Here is a 23,199-nt window from a genome sequence, read left to right as displayed (position 1 = left end):
TCATGTTCTCATGAGTCAATGGGGGGGTATATTCCATTAACCACGCTATATTTCTTTAGTACAAATTTATATTTATGACCAAGTGGGATGGATTTATCCCGGGAATGCGAGGATGGTTGTAGTGTAAACGCCTGACAATTAGCTTTTTTTTTTTTATTGTACTATAAGCGCCTGACATTAAGCTTTTGATTGCCAAGCATCCACTTGGAAGGCTGCTATCTCGAATGAACATATTGCCAGATACATAACTACACAAAGAGCCAGGCTACTCCACGCACGCAGTTCCCCTTTTTAGAAAGCTCTAGGTGACTTAAATAACTGACTACTTGAGTGACTCTACTTTTCCGTTCCTGAGCTTTAATTCCTGCTCTTATATTTAAAATTCACCAATAAAGGATGAACTCTCAAGACCGTGGGCATCCCACTGTCAACCTCAATAAAGGCAGAACCCCAGATCCACATTCGCTGTCTCTACCCATGACCTCGCTGTGCCTCCAGGACCCGTGAGCAATAAACCTTGTCTTCTCAAAGTTCTCTCTCTTGTGGTTGTTGCTGAGGTGCATCCTTCCATCATAATAAACCCACAAGGGCCGTCCAGCCCCACACTGGCTCTGGTCCGGGAAACGCCTGCGGGGGCTGCCTGGGTAGTACAGCCCAGGTGGGTGCCCCAGGCATGTCGAGCCCAGAGCACCACTATTAATAGGCTGAGACTGACCCAAAACATTGGTTTAACATCTGAAAGTAGATCAATATAATGCACCATATTAACAAAGGATCAAAATCACATGATCATCTCAACAGACGCAGAAAAAGCATTTAACAGAATCTAACTCCCCTTCATGATAAAAATACTGAACAAACTAAGCATAGAGGGAACTTGCTCCAGCTGTTAAGGGGCGTCTTGAAAACCCCACAGTGAATACCTCATGTAATGGACAAAGACTGACTGCTTTCCCGCAAGATCAGGAATATTACTGGCTCCAAATTCCAAGTCCCACGGGGGACGTATCAGCCAAACCTGGGTTACATGCCTGCTCCCTACTGGGCCGGGGAGCACAGAGGAATGCTCTGTCCATGGGCATTGGTGGGAGGTGGGGACTGGCCCCCACCAAGACACCCCACGACAGGGAGGAGCTAATTCTCCAGGAGGAGATTCAGGTGCTCTTGGGAAGGGCCCGGATCCCAAAAGGCTGAAAAAAAAAAAACCCTAACAAAGTACTGTTTTATAGTACTATTTAGGTCTTCTCACTCCAACTGGCGTGTTCTTTGTTTGCCATTTCACAATATTTCAATATATCTTTGATAATTCAAAATATATTTTGAGGTCCTAATTATGAACATTGATGTTATTAAAGGCTCTACGGCTAGTGGATTTTGAAATAAAAGTTGTTAAGTTAAGCGTTGGTCAGTTAAGCGTTTGTACACCAGCTTTTTTAGCTGTTACAGAAGGAAGCTGTCCTCAGCAGGAAGAGAACAGTTGGCTCCTCTCTTTAGAAGTCATTCACTCACACAACAATCATTGATTCTTTGTCTATCATATAGCAAAAATGTGCTAGATGCTGGAGCTCAAAGATTATTAAGACAAGGTTCTTGTCTTGAATCTCAAGGGTATTAGGGAACAGAAATGTAAAGAGATGAATACTGTACAATAACATCAGAAGCTGTGGTTAGCATGATCCCATAAAAACTGCCTGGCTGTTTAATAAAATCTTCCAATGTTTTGAGTATATTGCTTATCAGGTAATCAAAGAAATGTTTACATAATTCAGGTCTTCATATCTCAAAACATATAAATTTTATTAATATTTATAGAAATATATCTAATATATTACACTTAATATTAATAAAATCTGGTAAGATTTTGTAGTTTTAATATATATCATGTACCCTTTTTATTCTAAGTATTTTATAGGTTTTGTTATTTCTAAATGTTTTTTGCTTTTCCATTTCAACTGCTTTTTTGCTAGCATAGAGAAAAAGATACTGTTATATTGTTTACAGGCATGTTAGCCAATTCCCTTATTTCAGTATAACTTAGTGTTTATTAAGTTTTTTGGATATAGTGACATAGAAAAGAAAGAAAATATTTTATTTATAAAATACATTTTATTATACACTGCTTATTTTGTTTCCTTGCCTTGCTGCATTAGCTAGGATCTCCAAGACAATGTAGAATAATTATGAAAGCAGTGTTTTAGCATTTCATTGTTTACCATGATGCTTGCTGTTGCTTTCATTTAGTTCTTAGACTATCTGTGAAGATTTCTCTGTTCCTATTTTACTTATACTCGTAAAAAATTAGGAATGGCTGAATTTCACTGAAGGTTTTGAGCATATATTACAAATCATGTGGATAATGTAGTATTAATCCCTTAATTTTTAAGGTAACTAATTTTACTAATAAACTTCTTAATGTTGAATCAACTTTGCATTACCAGAATAAACCCTACTTGTTATTCAGTATTATGTTTTTTTTAAGTATCTAATATAATTTACTTTAGACTTTTGTCTCCATTTTCATGTGTAATATTTGTCTACTATGAAGTACTAAAATTATGCTAATTTCATAAGACAAACTGGAGTTATTTTCAGTTTTTTCCTCTGAGCTGTAATAGTCTTAATAGCTTCCAAATTATTTACCCTTTAAAGGTGAGCTGGAACTCAGGTTAAAAAAAAAAAATCACCTGAGTCTAATACTTTAAAAAAAAAAAAAAAAGCATCTATTTAGGTATAGCTTAAAATGCCCTCATTTTACATGAATAGTTCAATGAGTTTCAGCAAATCAACATGCAATCACCATTCCATGAAAGAGGCAAAATATTTCCATCAACTCCAAAAGTTTCCTTGTATACTTTTTCAGTCAATCCCACCAGCCTCAGGCAACCACTGGTCTAAATTCTAAAACTATAGCTTAGTTTTGCCTGTTCTAGACCTTCATATAAATAGAATCATACAATATATACTCTTTTCTGTTTATCTTTTTTGCGTAACACAAATGTTTTTGAGATTCATCCACATTATTGGACCTATCTGTAGTCTGTTCTTTTTTATTGTTGAATAGTATTCTGTTGTATGGCTGTACCCCACACACTGTTGATCTACTCATCTTTTGATGAACATCTGTGTTATTACAGTTTGGGGCTAGAATGAGTAAAGCTGCTATAAAATTAGTGTAAACATCTTTTATGGACACATTCATTTCTCTAGGTTAAATCCCTACAAGAGGGATTGCTGGGTCATATATTAAGTAGATGTCTAATTTTATAGGAAACAAACTTTTTTTCTAAACTTGTTGTTCTACTTCCCCTACTTATCAGCAATGGATGAGAGTTCCAGTTGCTTCACATCCTGCCTAACACTTCATACTATCAATTTTTTAAAAAACATTTTAGCTTTTCTAAGTGCTTGTAAGCTATATCTATCTGTGGTTCTAATTTGTAGTTCCCTGACAACTACAGATGCAGAAATCTCTTTATGTATTTATTGCCCACCCATATCTACTTTTATGAAGTGGCTCTTCAAATTTTTAACCATTTTAAAAATGTGGTCATTTGGTTTCTTATTATTGAGTTGTAAGGTTTCTTTATATATTCAGGATATGAGAACTTTTTGAGATGGTCTATGGATACCAGTGAGTCCATAAGGTCAATTATTTTCAAAATAATACCAAAATATTATGCACCCTTTTTTGTGTGTGCTGACATTTGCACTGATGGTAAAAAACAAACAAAAAATTAAAAGCTGGTAAAACCACTGACTCCTTTGTGTGAATCAAGGTGGTGGCACCAACCTGTACTAGTGGTCATTTTACCCTTTACCGCCACACACTTGTAATTTTATTGGGTTGGCCAAAAAGTTCGTTCGGTTTTAAGTAAGAATGAGACATTTTTCATTTTCACCAAGAACTTTATCAAACATATTCATTAACTGAACGAACTTTTTGGCCAACCCAATAAAATACGCCTGTTTCACTTAAGAATGTATTTGATGACACAAATAGTAAAAATTATTAATTTTATTAAATTTTAACCCTGAGGTGCATGGCTTTTTAATACTATCTGTTACTACATGGGAAGTTTGCATAAGCCCTTCTGCTGAATGCCAAAGTTTGAGGAGGAAAAAACTTGTGCAGTTGTCCAAGTTGCAAGCATACCTAGACACTCTTTTCCCAGAATATCATTTTTACTGGAAAGAATGACTGATAGACATCTGGTTATTCAGACTCTAGTGCTTGGCAGACATGTTCCTCAAAAATGAACAGTGTGTATGTGTCATTTCAAGGAAAACGACTGTGTTTGTTCCCAATGATAGAATTTGAGCTTCCAAGGTAAAATTAGAATCCATCATCATGAGCTTGATAGCTTCCCAATAGTTAAAATCGTTTCTGATGACATTTGTAGTGACGTTAACAAGTACGATTTTTTAAACATTGTATAATAGAAGGTGTCAACATTTGGAATATCAGCATAACTTAATGAACCAATATTTTCCAGATGAGCCACACCTGAGGTTACAGTTTTGTATGGGCAGAAGATCCACTCAAAGTACAAGACAGGCCAACGGATTTTAATAAGGACAGTATGAAATGCTCACTGATATGGTTTCAGGTTCCACATTACAGCTAACCTTTAAGAAATTATCATTTCTTGGGCTTCCGTGGTGGCACAGTGGTTAAGAATCCGCCTGCCAATGCAGGGGACGCGGGTTCGAGCCCCAGTCCGGGAAGATCCCACATGCCACGGAGCAACTAAGCCTGTGTGCCACAACTACTGAGCCTGCGCTCTAAAGCACGTGAGCTGCAACTACTGAAGCCCGTGCGCCTAGAGCCCGTGCTCCGCAACAAGAAAAGCCATCACAAGAGAAGCCATTGCAATGAGAAGTCTGTGCACCTCAACAAAGAGTAGCCCCTGCTCGCCACAACTAGAGGAAGCCTGCCCTCAGCAACAAAGATCCAACGCAGCCAAAAATAAATAAATAAAATAAATAATTTTTTTAAAAAAAGGAAATTATCATTTCTTAAATGTTGGCGTTGGTATCTGTATTAATTTCAAAGGGCTGACGTAAACAACCCACAAACTGGGTGGCTTAGAAGAACATAAATGTATTACATCACAGTTCTGGAAGCCAGAAGTCTGAAATTAAGGTGTTAGCAGGTACATGCTCTCTCTGAAGGCTCTAGAGGAAGAATCCTTCCCTGCCTCTTCCAGCTTCTGGGGCCCCAGATGTTCCTTGGCTTGTGCAGCATGATTCCCATCTGTGCCTCCGACTTCACATAACATTCTGCCTGTGTCTTTTTCTCTTCACGTGTTTTCCTTCTCTATATGTCTGTGTCCGAATTTCCCTCTTACAAGGACACCAGTCATACTGGATTAGGATCCACTCTAATGCCCTCATCTGAACTTGATTAAATCTGTGTAGAGCCTATTTCCAAGTAAGGTCAACTTTCTGAGGTCCTGGGAGTTAGAACTTCAACATATCCTTTTTGCAGGGAGCACTACTGAACGCATAACAGTATCAAAGAAAAATATTTACAGTGACCTGGAAAGGCTAGTGAGATACTTCCGTGGCCAACACATATCTGTGTGAGGCCAGTTTTTCTCCATATACTGCAATCGAAACAACATCGTAACAGATTGAATGCAAAACCACATGAGAATACAGCTGCCTTCTATTAATCTCATTAAAGATATTTGCAAAAATGTAAAATACCGCCATCGTTCTCATTAACATTTTTGTATTTTGGAAAATGTGATTATTTTTCATAAAAATACATCATTTATGTTAACATGTATACATTTATTATTATACTGACTGAATTAAATAGTGTTTAAAATTCTGTTTTAATTTATGATATAGTAAATATTGATAGGTACAGGTTAATATTGATAAACATAACCTCTTTGGTTGGGGGAGGGGTCCTTAATAATTTTATGAGAGTAGTCTTTACTAAAGGCTAGTGGCCTTGTAGGCATCTACAGAATGTTCCAGATGTTCCATAACTGCTCCAAATGTCTTTGAACTCTGTCAAGGTCAGGAGTTGTTCTGCTTATAACTAACTCTTCAGTAGTTATTCTTCCCCTGTACCCGTGGAGTCTCACTCCGTACATGTCCAGCTTAGAATTCAGCAAATGAACCCCTCTGCAGAAACTCTTTTTCTGTGTAGCGCCCTATTCTCCAGCACTCCGCCCCACACAATCCAGCTGCTTCAGGCTCCCTGGACTCTCATCTGTCCTTCTGTCCCCTGAGACCACTGTGTTCCCCCTCCCTTTCCAGGTTTGGTAAATGCCTCCAGGTAGAATGCTTTTTCAACCTACGTGTTTGGAAGATGGAGCACAACGTAGATTACTTTCATCATTAGGCCTACTGTTCTGCTTTTTTGTCAAACTGCACATAACCACTGCCCCCCTGAATCGTTACTGGAACGCAAGCTCTACGAGGGAACGTAGTTTCATTCGTTTTACTCCCTGTGGTGTCCTCAGTGCCTCGAACAGTGCTTGGAACAGAGAAGGTGTTTTGATAATTTGCTAAATGAATTCAAGGAAGGTGTGAATTTTAATGCTTGTCATTATATGACCTGGATTAAAACATTTGACAAGGAGAATATAATAATTTAGAGATAAATAAAAATCTTATTTATATTACTTATTATTTCTATCACCTGTGTCTGGGGCTTCCTCAGATGGTATGCGTTGAGAGCTGATGCTGGCTGTTTATAACAACAATGAAGCTGCTAGTTCTGTGTCTATATAATCTTGTTTAGTTGAGATTTGAACACAGGTCTATGGTACTGCAGTCCCAGGTACCTTACCACTAGCTTCAATGCTTTCTTGAGGACCAGTGAGGAAAACTGGTCTATATTCTTATACCTCTGAGTTACTCTGTGCCACTGAACATCATTAAGCAGCTCAAACAGTCTGGTTCCAAAGCAGCAACATTTCAGCAGAAATCAATACATCTAGATTTCTGTTAAAAACAGAAGGGTCCTTTTAATTGGATTATGCAATCAGGGCATACAGTGACTTTAAAGAAAGTTCCAGAGCATATGGCATTCTGAAGTCTTCAAAGTGTGGTTTGATGGGACCAGCAGTGAACATGAAGAGGAGGTAAGATTTAAAAGAAAGCTGTTGGAGTACTGTGTTGCAAATAAAATCTAAGAAGGCACTTGGCAATTCACTTTTCTATTTTTTTCCTGCTGTTTTCCTGCTGCCTTTCATTCCCAGACACTATAAGTGTTCCTTGCCAGTTTCCATTCTAAATTCAAACTCCGTCGTGTTCTCTCCAAGAATCTGACACTTATTTCTCTTGGTAGACTGGAAAGAAGGAATGTCACAGCTTAGCTAAGTAAGGGAGTGAGAGGGTGGTCTGTGCCTCCCTGGAAGGTGTCACATGGTCTCATTTTTATCCACAGTCTAATCCCTAAATGGCAGTATGTGGGTAAAATGAGCTCTAAATTCTTCCAGTCCTGTAAGTCTACCATCCTACAGGGATTATGTTCGACTCTAATTCATACCCATTAAATTTGATACACGTCCATGTCCAATTGCTCATTAAGGCATTCCCCTCCTGGCTGTGACACAGGCTGAGAGGGGAAGAGTGTTTTTTAGGGCTTTTGTTACCCTGTATTTACAGTGTGCTCATCACCAGCCAAAGGGGACTGCAATCTCAGTGCTGTCGTTACAGACCCGGGGTCAAGAAGGCCTATACTGCCCAAGTGGGAACACAGGAGGCAGTGAGGGGTCCATCAGGACAGGAGCCCAGGGGTTTGAGTCACAGTGATGCCCTCAGTTTGGGGATATCAAGCCCTTGCTTTTCAAAGCGAGGCAACAAAGGCTTCACCTAAGAGTCTGTTAGAATCTCAGGCTCCTCCCCAGACCTGCAGGACCAGAGTCTGCATATTCAGGAGGTTTCCAGGTGTTTTGTGGACACACAAAAATTGCAACAACAACAACAAAAAAACTTAGGAATAAGCCTGAGCAAGGAGGTGAAAGTCCTTATATGTTCACAACTATAAAACATTAATAAAGGAAACCAAAGATGATCCAAATAAATGGAAAGATATCCCATGCGCTTGGCTCGAAAGAGTTAATATTGTTAAAATGGCCATACTACCTAAAGCAATCTACAGATTTAATGTGATCCCTATCAAATTACCCATGACATTTTCACAGAACTAGGATAATCCTAAAACTTATATGAAACCATAAAGGACCCAGAATTGCCAAAGCAATCCTGAGGGAAAAGAACAAAGCAGAAGGCAAACCCTCCCAGACTTCAGACAATACTACAAAGCTACAGTCATATAGAAAACAGTGTGGTATTGGCACAAAAACAGGCATATGGATCAATGGAACGAAATAGGGAGCCCAGAAATGAACCCATATACCTACAGTCAATTAATGTTCGACAAAGGAGGTAAGAATATACTATGTGAAAAAGCCTCTTAAGCAAGGGGTGTTGGGAAAGTTGGACAGCCACACATAAATCAATGAAGTGAGAACACACCCTCACACCATGCACAAAAAGAAACTCAAAATGCCTTAAAGACTTAAACATAAGACATGACACCATAAAACTCCTAGGAGAGAACATAGGCAAAACATTCTCCGACATAAATTGACATAAATTTTATTAGGTCAGTCTCCCAAGGCAATAAAAATAAAAGCAAAGATAAACATTGGAACCTAATCAAACTTACAAGCTTTTGCATAGCAAAGGAAACCATAAACAAAATGAAAAGACAACATACAGACTGTGAGAAAATATGTGCAAACAATGGGACCAACAAGGGCTTAATTTCCAAAATATACAAACAGATTATACAACTCAACAAAAACAACAAAAACCAAACAGCCTAATCGAAAAATGGGCAGAAGAACTAAATAGATATTTCTCCAAAGAAGACAAACAGATGGCCAACGGGCACATGAAAAGATGCTCAACATCACTAATTATTAGAGAAATGCAAATCAAAACTACAATGAGGTATCACCTCACACCAGTCAGAATGGCCATAATTAAAAAGTCCACAAATAACAAATGCAGTGTGGAGAAAAGGTTACCCTCCTACACTGTCGGTGGGAATGTAAGTTGGTGCAGCCACTATGGAAAACAGTATGGAGGTTCCTCAAAGAACTAAAATAGAGCTGCCACATGATCCATCAATCCCACTCCTGAGCATATATCCTGATAAAACTACAATTCAAAAAGATACATGCACCCCTACTATGTTCATAGCAGCACTATTCACAATAGCCAAGACATGGAAGCAACCTAAATGTCCATTGACAGATGAATGGATAAAGAAGATGAGGTACATACATACAATGGAATATTACTCAGCCATAAAAAACCAAAATAATGCCGTTTGTGTAACCCAGCAGGACCCTATGGGGCCTTCCCAGAACAAACCCCCACCCCATGTCTGGCCTTTTGTCTGTAGAAAAATGTTAGTCAAAGAGCGTATTTAATCAGAGAAGTGAGAAAATGCAGAGAGAAAGGAAAACAGTCAAGTAAGACAAAATAATAATAGTTTAGCCATTAAACAAAGTCAAGTTCCTCCTCAAGGGCTATAGATCCTATTCTGAGTCACATCCTTTAAGTTGTTTTGCAGCTACTGAAACCCCCGCCAGGTGGGAGAAGTTAACTGTATGCTGCCCACAAGCACTTAAACCCCAGACCAGTTGGAACCAGGTTGATGATGTTGATCCTGATTACCTCACCACCAACCAATCAGAAGAATGTCCAGGAGCTGATCGCACACCCCACAACGACCCTCCCTCATCCTGTCTTTAAAACTCTTTCCCTGAAAACCTTCAGGGAGTTTGGGTCTTTTAAGCACTAGCTGCTCTGGACTCCTTGCTTGGCCCTGCAACAAACGCTTGGTCCTTCACCACAACCAGGTGTCAGTAAATAGTAGATTGGCTTTACTGCCCCCAGCTACCAGACCCAAGTTTGGTTCAGTAACATTTGCAGCACTGTGGATGGAACTAGAGCTTATCACACTAAATGAAATAAATCAGAAAGACAAATACCATATGATATCACTTACATGTGGAATCTAAAATATCACACAAATGAACTTATCTAGGAAACAGAAACAGTCCCACATAGAGAAGACTTGTGATTGCTAAGGTGGAGAGGGGTAAGGGAGGGATGGAGTGGGAGTTTGGGGTTAGCAGATGCAAACTATTATGTATAATGGATAACAACAAGGTCCTACTGTAGAGCACAGAGAACTATATTCAATATCCTCTGATAAACCATAATTGAAAAGGATATAAAAATGTATATATAACTGAATCACTTTGCTGTACAGCAGAAATCAACACAACACTGTAAATCAACTATGCTTCAATTTAAAAAACAAGTTTGAGAAGCTTTAAGTATTGTCGACCGTCCCTACCTTAAGTGTGGCAAGGGCTTTGAATCAGCTGAGCGTCTGCTGTCCCACTGCAGGAGGGGCGCCAGGTCCCAGGCCCCAGGCTCTCATGGCCGCTGAGCACCCCCAGAGGAGAGGCATGCGAGGCACCCCAGCTCCGTCTACAGCCCCGCTCCTTCCCGGCAGCTCTTCTCTGGAATCTGGAGAGGCCAACTCCCCGCGCAACCCGCCCACCGGCGCCGGCTTTCCCCGTGCGCGGCGGGAGCGCGACTTAAAGCCGTCCGGGAAGCCCGTGCGCTCCGCCCGCCCGCGGCGGCCTCGCGCAGCGCGCCTCGCGCCCGGGTCCCCGCGCTGTCTCCTCGCGGCCATGGGACTCCGGTCGCTCCTTCGGCTCCTGCCGCCCGTGCTGGCCGCGCTGGGCGGCCTCGGGGGCTCCGCGACAGGTGAGTGGGGCCCGCGGGTGGGGCGCCCCGGGAGGCACTGCATCCCGCTCTGCTGGCTGCGGGGCGCGGGGCTGCCCGGCTGCTGGGCGGGCGCGGAGGAGAGCTTGGGGCGCCCTCGCTGGGTGTGCGCGGCGTGTCCCCCGCCCTGCGGTGACCTTTTGTCTGGGAGGGCGAGGCTAGACTGTCTGGAGGGGCCCCCTGCTTCTCAGCCCTTTACTCCTTAACAAGCCTGCCTGGTGGGTGGGCTCAGCGGATGGATTGGATGTCTTTTGGAAGCTCGTTCCGCACCTGAGTGCAGGGCGCACGCTCCCTTCTAGGTTCTTCCTTTTCCCAACATCCAAGGGAGTGGAATTGGCTTTCTAGCCTTGGTCTCTGATGGGCCCGCCGCCCAGGTTTAACCAGGCAGCAAATTTAGCCTCTTGGAGGCCCGGGACCTTGGGAAGAGGTGCTTCCCTCCAGAAACAGCCCGGGGGAAACGGAGCTTGGGCCCAGGTGCGGTTAGCAAGCAACTTCCAGCGGCGCTTGTTAATACCACTCAGGTGTAGGCGGACCCCAAGGCAGAGGAGAGCTGAGTCGGGGTCCCAGGGTGACTGAGACACCCTGAGTTCCCGTAGGGTTGGTGGCTGGTGACCTGGGCAGGTGCAGGAGGTGCCCAGTGTTTGTCAAACGACCTGGCCTGCAGAATTGCCCATCTCTCCTGACAGGTGCTCCCAATTGGCCCTCATGGATGGAGGCAGATTTTAAATCATTTTTTAACTTATGCAGACACTTTGTTGGTCAAGGCACTGTTAACTGGTTTGGAGGAGATGTCACTTAGTCTCTTGAGTTGTTTGTCCTCCAGGAGGGATTCTGAGCCTCAGGGTTTTTGCCTAACCTGGTGGGGCATCTCTGCAGCAGGAAGCCCTTGCCCTGGGTGGTCTGTTTGCTCCACTCCGGAAACAGGATTTAAAGTTACTTGCCTGTTTCACTAAGCAGTGTTCGCCCAGGCCTTCTGGTATGAAGACATCTTTGTGATGTCTGTTGTAGAACAGCCCATGATCTACTTTGTATATTGTACACCATATACTTTGTATATTGACAGACTATGAGAAAGCTACCATGAACTTAATATGTAAATAGATTAATAAGTACATTTTTTATTTATTCACAGCAAGCATCTACCTAAATTTGAAAAGTAATGTTTGAGACCCATCTACAGACGGTGTTCAGAATCCATGTGCACACTGGGTCTCCAGACTTAGAATCACCAGGGCAAATAGTGTTCCAGGTGGGACTCGCCTAGCAGTGTGAGTCTTTGAGGGTTGACTGCTGCCCTAACTGGGATCCTTCTGGAAGGATCTGCTAGAAGAGGTAGCAAAAGAGCTAACACTTTGGGAGCATTTATTTGGTGGGTATTGTGCCCAATGACTTTGTACTCTTTTAATCCTTGCATTTTCCTCTTAGAACCACTTATTTACTAGCCTCACTTTACAGACAAGAAAAACTGAGGTCCAGAGGGAGGCAGTAACTCTCCCGAGGTGATGTTGTTAGTACGTGGTCTAACCAAAACTCCAACCTAGTCAGTAGCCTGATGACTGAGCCTGGGATCCCATCTTAGGGGTTGCTGACCTCACCTGCTCTCAATTGAATGGTTTTGGTCAAGTCAAGTGGGATTGCCCAGATGGTATGTGAGTAGCTGGCAAAGTTGTTAGCTATTCATTAATAACCAGTACCTCCTGAGTCTTTCATTTATAATGCAATTTATAAGCCAGCCTTTTAAAATCAAACATTGAGTAACTCTGCTAAAAGCACTGTCTTAGAGGGATGCAAGTAAGACTGAGGTCTGGTTCCTTACCAAAGAAGGTGTAGTCTGCACGGTGGGCTTCCATTGTCAACTCCCATCACATAGCTTTGCACACGACTTTCCATCCCATGTGCATACATTGTCCCTGGGGTAGGATTGCTGGGTCTTCACTGCATCTTACAGAGACTTCTGCCAAATGGGACATGTGGCTTATGTTTTCTCGGAACCAAGGATTGGCTTTTTCTCTTTGAAAGTTAGGACAAAATAGTACTAAGTACAACCAGGCCTTCTCTGAGCACCACATCCATAACAGGCTTATTTTTGACCATTAATCAATCAGGGTTGAGAAACACAAGTTCATGATTTGAATAAAACTGATAATATAAATCAGTGTCCTGTGATAACTGAAAACTTAAGTATTTATAACCAGGCTATTAGAGGTATTCTTATAAAGATGGCATGTAGGACCCCAAACCCTAACTTCATTTGAAGCTGTATCGACCCATGTCTAAAAGGAAACTAAAGTTAAGTGCTTTGAACCTAGATCTCTAAACTTGCAACGCTTCATACTCTGAGTCTGTAAGACCGAATCAGGCCTGGAAGGATAGTTGTATCTTTGTAAGCACAAGTGTGAGTCTGAGCCATTCTAACAAGACAACGGGGAGGCGAATGGCAGCTCTCCAGCAGCAACTCCACAGCATCAGAAAGAATGGCCCCCAAGGGTCGTCACTGGAGAACCTGCATGGGTTTTCAGGGTACTGAACCCCCCTAGCGTTCTCCTCGATAATAGCTGAAGGAAGGTCTTCCAAAGAGAACAGTGAATGCAGCTTACATGAAAAGGTCTCCTGGACCCAAGGAATCCAAGAACTCTGATGGCTTTGCTTCTTGGTCCTTCATTGCAGATGAAATACAGTGTCAGATGACAAGGCAAGCTGCATGTGGTGGGAGATGCATTCCTGTGGCCTGGCTCTGCAACGGAGAGCAGGAGTGCCCGGATGGGGCGGACGAGCAGTGTGGTGAGTGGTCTCACCGCTGTGTCCCGTTGTGTAGCATGCACTCACCCACACCGGGCCCTTATTGCTGTGTGCCTGGTTGACAGGTCTCATGGCTTTCACCCTCTCAGGGGGCGTTCGGAGATGCGGGGTGCTCTGCGTTGCCGCAGGCTTGCGGTGGGGAAGGCCGGCCATGTTTCTTTAATTGTTGGCAGCACTGTTGTCCAAACAAGTGTGGAGGGCGAGTTGGGGTGGAAAAATCCAGCAAAAGTCTGGCTCCTCATCTTAAACTCAGACCTAAACATCTATAACGGTGTTACTCAAACTGGAATAATACAAGGATTCCTTTATAGGAAATCCCTGCAGCCCCCAGTGCACACAATTACTTTTATATACAATAAACTAGTTCAACTCTTATATGCTTAGAGATTTTATACGACTGAAAAAATAGCTTTCAAACTGGGGACAAAAACTATAAAACCAACAGAAATCAGCCATTTGGTAAATATCTTCCCGAAATAAAGTTCTAGTAATTCTCTGTGCTAAGAGAGCTCAAAACCCCAGAAGGGAGGCCAGAGCACCAGTATGTGAGGAAAGCCTCTCACCAGGTGCCTTGCCTCCCTGCGCAGTGAATGTGGAAGGGAACTTTCCTCATTAAAAGAGGAAAACCCCCATAGCCCTTGGTGAGTGGTGCCCCTCATGCACATTCCTGGGGTGGTCACTTACTGTAACTACTTTAACGTGAAACCGTGGATATCAAAATGTGTGCTGTTACAGGTTACAGTAAAATTTCAGACTTGCAGAAATGCCTTGTGCTTGGACCCCATACACTTCAGCCCAGCTCCCCAAGTTTACTAGCTTCAGCCAGTAGGCAGACTTCAGTGGAAATACTTGAACGTCTTATTAAACCCCAAACCCCAGTTCCCAGGTTGCCATAGATCTTAATCATCTCAAACACCAAAGGAATTCAGAGAAGTGAACTCATAAAACTGGACTAATACAGGGGCCACTAGCCACATGTGAGGATTTAAATTTATTTAAATGAATACAATTAAAAAATTTAGTTTGTGTATCATACTAGCCACATTTCAAGTGCTCAGTAGCCACGTGTGACCGGTGGCTGCCATTTTGGACAGCATAGATGTAAAAGGCTTCCATCGTCACAGAAGCTTTTAGTGGACAACGGTGTTCTAGAATAATGGGAGGAGATGTTCATCGATATGCTAGGTGATTGTCCCTAAGGTAGGGGTACTGAGTGATATTGTCAGAAGTAATGTGAAAAGGACGGGCAAGTTTAGGGTTGACTCCAGCCGCAAATCAGGAATTAATTATTCTTTTGCTAATGAAAGTACTTAATATGAAATCCAAATTTAAAAGCTGCTAGTGCCCTGACAAACATCTCTTCCTTTCTGCCTCTTCTTGGACACCGCCACTGCCCGCAGAGGAAGTATGTCACGGACACCCACAGGCCTGGCAGTGTGATGACGGGAGATGTATTTCCATTCGCTGGCTTTGTGATGGTGTCAGTGACTGCTTAGATGGCTCTGATGAGGTTAACTGTGGTACGTACAACTTATTTTTACCTTCAGTGACACCCTCTGTTTATTAGCTGCTTTGATTAACATCAACAGTATTAAGTGAAACAAGCCCATCACTAAATAGCCTTATGCCATACATGGTAAACCCAGATGTTAAACTGTCTCTGGTATTACGGGTAACTGTTTTCACTCACTTCTCCATTTTCCAAAACTACTTAAAATTAAGAAGATTATTAGCTTTATTGACTTAAACAAAACCTATTTGGGGTGAAACTTCAGAATACAAAGTTGTGGCCACATCTCCGATGGCTCCCATCCTTTCTGTTCTTGGTTTTCTATGGATTAAATTCATGAACAAACCACAAATCCCTAAATAAACAAGGCTGTGGTACAGGGGTTCTACCTCACCAAGCCAACTCCTGCCTTTTAGAGAGAATGACGGCATGTCCAGACCCAAAAATCCAGTGTCCAGGAGATCCTCAGTGCCGTGATGCCTGGGAACCCTGTGATGTAGAGGAGGACTGTGGAGGTGGGTTCGGGGAAGCACACTGCCCCCGGCACCGGTGCCTGGCTGGGCAGTGGCAGTGCAGGAACGAGGTGTGTGTCCCGGACCGCTGGCGGTGTGACGGCTTCGACCACTGTGGGGACTCCTCAGACGAGGAGGGCTGTGGTGAGTCTTGCCCCTCGCCCCACCTTTTGTTAAAGGGAAGGTTGGACCATGTGGGCTGCTTTCTGCAAGTCGTGTTTTAATTCCTATGACTGAGACTGCCATCCTCTATCTAAACACGGGATGTTTCCTAGCAATAACCAAGATTGTCTTATCCATGGAAACGTAAAGCAGTGCTTAAATAGTAACTCTGCAATGGACACTCTAAGCATTGCCTAGAATGTTTCCACTATTCAAGTCTGGCCAACGCACAGAACACCTGAGCACCAGTATCCAAAGGAAGTCTTCTAACAGATGCCTACATCCTTCTGTAGTGAATATGGAAGGGGAACATTCCTCACTAAAAAAAAAAAAGTCCCCCCAAAACTTGGTGAATGCTACATTCCTTTTTTTACCCTCAGTACACAATGTAGTGGAACCTCCAACTTTTTTGTGAACCACAATTCCATTCACTCTTTCTTCCCAGAGTTAAATTTGCAATATCAAATGTGTTCAGATTCTAACATTTTAATAATAATTTATAACCTGGTTTCTTAAGAGAATACTTCTATTAGGGCTAGTGTTATCTGACTTAAATACGATTTCAATTAGAACTATTTAATACTAGTTCAGTTCAATTTTAATACGATTTCAATCTAGTGCCCTGATGTCTTAACATAGTTGCTATCAAGTCTTAAGTCCCAGTTCCTGATTACTCTGCTTAAAAGGAAAACGTCCTTTCCTACCTAGACTTGCCTTGGGTTATGGAAATATTGCTACCTTCCTGGCCCACTATAAGAGTTGTCTATTTTCACCACCACCCCAAGTATTAATGAAAGGAATGCTTAACTTCCCACACAGGTTCCTGTCCAGAAGGCACGGTTGGATGTGATGAGGGGAAGTGCATCCTAGAATCCCTGATGTGCGATGGGGACGCGGACTGTACAGATGGTACCGATGAACCCACTACATGTGGTAAGAAATCAATTGCTTGGCTCAACATGGGAGAGGGAGAATAAATGAAATAACTCAGGGCCTTAGTTAACATGGGGGTCTACTCTCTGAAACAACACTTGGGCTCAAACTCCTCCAGAAGCAATTATCCTTCAGTGATGGATCCCTTATATTTTGCAAGTTCCAGCCCTTGGCTTTGGTCTCCTGAATGTGAGCAAATATTACCTGAGCTGTAAAAACTGAGGGCCATTCTCATGTTGTAGCTTTACGGACATAGACTAGCTAAAGCCCTCAAATTCCATGGCTCCTAAAATTCTGGAATAAGGAACATAAACTCTGCCACAAAGAAGCAAATCATTTGTTCAAGACAAAAAGGTAGGTTCTCTAAGGATTTAACCCAAGAAGGACCAAGGAAGACCCTCCTGGTGAGGAGGAGGCCTCTGAGCGGGCAGCTCTGACTTCTAAACCCTTGTGCTTCTCACTGTGAAAACCACTGTCGCTTCCAGCTGGGGCAGAGGGAGAGTGGGTATCTGTCCCCAGTCATCTGGTCGTCTGTCTCTTACTTCCCCCCAAATCTGGTCTTAGACATTACGATGAAAGCTCTTTAGTACTGTTAAAGGCCGCGAAAGAAGCTTTTCATGAAGGAGACACAATAAGAGATACTAAAAGCATAAACAATGGGACACAAACTACAGGTTTCTGGTCCTGTATAGATAATTCATTGGGATTAGAAAATTATTATATCACTTCCTGAGCTAAAAGTACCAGCTGTCCATAAATTCTAGAGAAAATAGAAAAGAGGTCGCTGGTTCCTCCACGGGTGAACAATACACAAACACTTGAAATGGTCCAGACCGTTCTCCTTTCCCCTGCTCCAGGATTCCTAACTTTCCCTCTTCTCTGGTCTTCCCCCAAAGCCTCCAGTTTCCTAGGTAAGAGGGCAGGGTCAAAAGTTATCTTTAACCAGCCATCTCCTCCTTACACAAGTGTGCAGGGTTGTGACACAGTGTGGTTTATAAAACGTTTGCTCTTTACCATGTTCAACTGTAGTGACCACTGTCCTGTCTCTACCAGGGAAAAACTGCTCTCTGGCCAACGGGGGCTGTGAGGGGCAGTGCAGGGACACAGCCTGGGGTGTCCAGTGTTCATGTGGAACCGGATGGCGATTACAGCCGGATGGTTGGAGCTGTGGAGGTCAGAATTCATTAGGCTCATCTTTACAACTTTTTACTGTAGTAAGATAAAATTTACCATTTTAATCATTTTTAAGCATGCAATTTGATGTACATTCACAGTTTTGTGCAACCATCACACTATCTATTTCCAGAACTTTCTCATCATCCTCAACAAAAACTCTGTACTCATTAAGCAATAACTCTGTCCCCCCTCCCTGGTGAACTTTATCAACTTTCTGCCTATGAATTTACCTGTTCTAGTACTGCATATAAGTGGAGTCATACAGTGTTTGTCATTTTGTGTCTGGCTAACTTCACTTGGCCTATCTTTAAGGTGCATTCGTGTTGTAGCATATATCAGAATTTCCTTCCTTTTTTAAGGCCAAATAATATTCCTTGTATGTATACAGTTTGCTCTTTGTATATGCAGGTTCCACATTGGCAGATTCAACCAACTGCAGATTGAAGATACTGGGGTGTGTGTGTGGGATTCTAGAAAGTTCCAAAAAGCAAAACTTGAATTTGCTGCATGCTAGCAACTATTGTATTTACATTGTATTAGGGATTCCAGGTAATCTAGAGATGATTGAAAGTATATGGGAGCATGTGCATAGGTTATATGCCAATACCACACCATTTTATATAAGGGACTTGAGCATCCATGGATTTTGGTATCCACAGGGGGTCCTGAAACCAATCCCCTGTGGATACCGAGGGATGACTGTAATCATATTCTGTTTATCCATGCATATGTTGATGCACACTTGGGTCGTTTCCACCCTTTGGCTATCGTGGACAATGCTGCTATGCGCACTGGTGTGCGAGTGTCTGTTTCAGCCCTGCTTTCAGTACTCTTGGGCATATACCAGAAGGGGAACGCTATGTCACATGGTAAATTCTATGTGTAACTTTTTGAGAAACCATCACACTGTTTTCTGCAGCGGCTGTGCCATTTGACATTCCCACTAGCAATGCACACGGGTTCTGATTTCTCCACATCCTTGCCACTCATTCTGAATTAGGCTCTGGCTGGCTTGACAAGGGGCTTGTCCCCAAGAATGTTGCTAGGGTAACAGAAATAAGTATTCTGTAGCAGCCACACATCTAGGGTCCCTGTATTGACGGTTCTGCTGAAATACATTCGCATTTGTGGGAATTCTATGGAGGCAGGGACTTTCTGTCCCAGCACCACACAGTGATCTCCACCTAATACATGTTCCATGAGTATCTGAAAAGTGGCCCAAAAGAACAAAAATACTTGAGATTGTTCCTTGTTCTTCCCTAATTTCCGACTGTCTATCATCAGATGTGGATGAGTGCTCTATGGCATACAGCCCCTGTGGCCAGCTGTGTCATAACACACCAGGGTCTTACTCCTGTGGGTGTATTCGAGGTTACCAGCTCCACAATGGCACCGACTGTCGAGTTACAGGTGAGTTTCAATACCAGAAGCAAAGCCTAGCTCCTGCTCTATTTTTAGCAGCATTTATAGGTACGAGTGATATAGATGATTCACTTCAAGGTCTGGTATTAGAGGTGATTCTACTCTTTCCATAAGGAAGCTGCTATCAATATTATAACATTAGTTGATCAGTTTTGAGTGTCAGTTCCTACTACGTGTCTTTAAAATGATTTAGTTTCTCTGCAGGATCTACAGCTAGGTGCTCCAGAGACCCAATCGATGATCTTAACTTGTCCTGTGCTGTTTTCACAATGGGACACTTAATTTGGCTGCTGTATACAAGGCATGCAGAGGACCTCTGTCTAGGGGAGAAGGGCTTAATCTGAAATCAGGCAGAAAAGTTCCAAAGATTCATTTCAATGTGCTGGAGTTCAGAGGAGGAATTGAGGCTTAACGTGGCCAGCCAGGTCTCCTCTAGATCCACCTTAGTCCAGACCTCAGGGATAAGTAGGTTTTGGCATGGGCCATGAGCCAACATCTTTAGTTAAGGAGAATGGTGTGAAAGAAAGTTTCATAGTCACATGCCACTCCTTCTACTTCTATTGCAGATGATGCTATTAAAATTCTTATCGCAGCAGATAGAGAACTTGGTGTACTGGATCGAAGAACAGGCATCTATGAGACTCTGGTACCTATAAAATCAAGGCCTACTTCTGTTGCATATGATCTGGAGAGAAGTATGTACTTCTGGGTGGATGAAGTCTTAAATATGTTTGTTCTTGGGAAGCCGAACTCTGTTCCTCTCTATCCAGGTATCTTTCTTAATATTAAGAGCCCTAGCTTCTTCAAGCTACTTGAACATAATGTAAGAAGCATATGTGTTCATCTGGACATCTTCTGTGACTCACTTGTCATGAATCATGAGAGTACATAAAATCTTGATTTGAGATAAGTCTGTGTAGTTTGGTTCTACAGGAGCTTTGTGGAGCGTAACCTGAGATGAGATTGCCGTCAGGCAGTACTGGAAGTATGGGGGTGTGGGCTCTGGCCAAGGTTAGTCTCAGCCCCATAACTAGGTGTGTGACCCTGAGCAAGCTGTTAACTCCTTTGAGCCACCGTGTATAAGATGAAGGTAATAGCACTTGTCTCACTGGGTTGGTGTGAGGATTATGTTGGACAGTGCAGGGGAAGCAGTGCTTAGCATAGTCCTGGGCACACAGAAATCCTCTGACAGCAGTTAAGAGGTAGCATTCATTAACAGTTCCCCAGAGACTTCTATAATGAATATTGTCCCAAACTGAGGTCACATTCTCCTGGATTTCTTGGTTATGCTTCTACTGAGGTCTGTTTCCTTACTGTCCACTGTATATTGGAAATACCTCACACAGCTGTGGCTCTCATTCATTCCTTGTGTTGCCTTATTGTATGGCCTGAAATCAGAAGATGTAGAAAAATTTTGTCTGAGTCTCTTTTTTCAAGGTAAGGTGGATATAGAGGAATAGAGAAACATAATACTGTCTCCTGTATCCCCAGAACTTAAAGCGATCAACAGTATCTCTTTGGACTGGTTCACGGGACAGTTGTATTGGGCTAGCAGCTTTGCCAGGGTCATCTGTGCTGGTTTAAGTGATGGCAGAGGCTACGTCAAAATCCTGGAAAAGGATCTTGTGCCAGAGCAGCTAATAGTGTTTCCTGCAAAGAAGTAAGTAGCGCTTCTTTTGGAATATATCCAAAATCATTGGTTATCTTAGATTTTAAATTGATAAGAGAACACGTCAACCTTTTCAACCTAGGTCTCATTTGCTCCAAAAAATTCTTAATTTTGAAGTTTAAATTGAACACCATAGAGCCAAACTTTTCAAAGTCTACTGAGTCTGACAGCAGCTTTCTTAGCAGTGCAATGATATGAGGTCTGTGCAAGAGACCAGGGGAGCCTGGCTGGTCAGAGTCGTATATACACTCCTGAGGGGATTCTCTAACACTTGTGCCTTTGCCTTTCTCAGGTACCTGTACTGGGTAAATAGAGGAGGGAAAGGCCTGAGGACTATTGAAACAGCAGGGATGGATGGCTCTGATAGGAAGGTGCTGGCAGTGGTGAACATGGAGGAACCCTCAGGGCTGACACTAGACCACGTGGCTGGCAGGCTCTACTGGATCAGTGCATATAAAGAGGTACTGCGATGGGTCAGGAAAAGGTAAACCCATTTAGTAGGGGCTTGGTATGACTGTGGGTAAGTACAGAGTTCTCTTATGTCTTGCATCGTCTTAATAAAATATCTCTGGCCATGAAAACCGAGAAGAGCACAGAATCTTCAAGTAGAACCAGACTGTATCAACGTAGGTTGGGAGACTTAGTGTGACTTTCTTAAACTCTCTACAGTCAAACTCAGCACCGGAATTTCCTGGTAGTCTAGGTCATGTTCTGTGTGGTACCTGGGATACAAAACATTTTACGACGGCAGACCTCTTCCTTGCAAGTATGCAGTTACTTAAGTACTTCAGTGTCTTGTACTCACATTTCTAGGTCTTCATATTACAGTTCATGCTTTCTCATTTTTGGAACCATCAAACTAAAAGACCAGTAGGACATGGGGGCTGAAAGCATAGGTTTGGAAGTTGTAGTTTTAAGCCTATTTCTTCCAGCTGTGGTTTCTGGCTACTTAGGGTACGTACCTCTTTGAGCTCCCATTGCCCTCTCTGAAAAGACAGAATGCCTACCTCAGAAGGTGGTTGGGGAATGTAGTGGAAGGATTTGGTACACTGTCTGGATGCAGACACTAAGTTATAGTAGCTACTTGTACAACATACATGACTCCAGTTTATATAAGAAACAGCCCAATCCATTGGCTTTGACATTAGCCTCTGTGGATCCCAAGATAAGTTTATCTCTATCAAGTTAATATCAGATAAAGATGTTTAATCAGTGTCCAAGAAACTGAGGTGCGCTAAGGTGGTCAGCCGCTCTTGCTAACACTGCCCTGCCCTCATGAGACCCTCTCACCCTTCAGTCCATAGAGACGGTGAACGTGGATGGAGCTGGGAGGCACACCTTCCCCAAGGTCTTCTTGGAAGGTGAAGATCCAGTGGGACTGGCTGTATTTGAGAACTCTTTCTTCTGGACAAATAAACTACAGCTGTTTCATGCTTCACCCCACAACCCAAAGGAGAGGGTGGTGCTGATAAACGCTTCCATATCTGCCTTCTCGGTGCTCCACAAATCCCAGCAGCCTAAGAGTAAGTTATTGCTTGCTTTCAAAATGCTCATGAACCAGAATGCATACTGAACGGAAACCCCCTAAATTACTCCCTCCGTCTGTTGGAACTTGCTATTTGGGGGGAAATGTTCTGGGTATCATTCCAGACCTATCCAGGACTTCTGAGTAAGATGAACGGAATGAAAATATCTGCTGGGAAACTCATTCCAGGCATGTACCTGGCTCTTGTCTAATGTAGCAACCAGCATTTTAATACACATAACTTCTGAGATACACAAAACGGGGAATACGCTGTTCACAGAAGGGCTAGAATAGCTTCCTCACTGACACGTCAATTGATAACAGAAGATGGAACCAAGCCCAACATCCTGTTTATAGGAGGAAGTCAAATGTTCATTGACTAGGAGTTAAAAGCTTGTTAATCTGAAATTGTATGTCAGCTTCAGCTCAGATAATGCTTCTTCAGTGGGTCCAAGAAACTAACCAAAATGGAGAGCCTAGAACCACTATTTACTTCCTATCAGCAAATTAGACAGTCATTTTGTCTTAACTCCAAGGGGGAAGATGCTGTTGGTTGAAGCTTTCTTGGCCCAAGCTTCATATAGAGAGGTCATTGTCACTGTCTGAAAGACACGGGGCCCCAGGAGTTCAAGGTCAGCCTGCCTAACCTAGA

General features: G+C 42.7%; 1 protein-coding gene across 1 annotated transcript in view; it reads left to right on the top strand.

Moving 5' to 3' along the window:
* The first annotated feature begins 10,487 nt into the window (after positions 1-10,487).
* The window catches only part of LOC118888072 (prolow-density lipoprotein receptor-related protein 1-like), a 36,566-nt gene continuing 23,854 nt past the window's right edge, over positions 10,488-23,199 (top strand). Inside the window, exons 1-11 of the mRNA XM_036839037.1 lie at positions 10,488-10,821; positions 13,507-13,620; positions 15,039-15,158; positions 15,565-15,804; positions 16,642-16,755; positions 17,809-17,928; positions 19,216-19,341; positions 19,920-20,123; positions 20,845-21,013; positions 21,315-21,483; positions 22,320-22,545. Of these exons, the coding sequence (XP_036694932.1) occupies positions 10,488-10,821; positions 13,507-13,620; positions 15,039-15,158; positions 15,565-15,804; positions 16,642-16,755; positions 17,809-17,928; positions 19,216-19,341; positions 19,920-20,123; positions 20,845-21,013; positions 21,315-21,483; positions 22,320-22,545 (1,936 nt within the window). The remainder of the gene's footprint in view (positions 10,822-13,506; positions 13,621-15,038; positions 15,159-15,564; positions 15,805-16,641; positions 16,756-17,808; positions 17,929-19,215; positions 19,342-19,919; positions 20,124-20,844; positions 21,014-21,314; positions 21,484-22,319; positions 22,546-23,199) is intronic.

This window comes from Balaenoptera musculus, chromosome 21 (assembly GCF_009873245.2).
Source record: "Balaenoptera musculus isolate JJ_BM4_2016_0621 chromosome 21, mBalMus1.pri.v3, whole genome shotgun sequence".
In the NCBI taxonomy this organism is placed as follows: Eukaryota; Metazoa; Chordata; class Mammalia; order Artiodactyla; family Balaenopteridae; genus Balaenoptera; species Balaenoptera musculus.
Note: the sequence above shows the minus strand (reverse complement) of the source record. Positions and strands in the feature narration are given on the sequence as shown.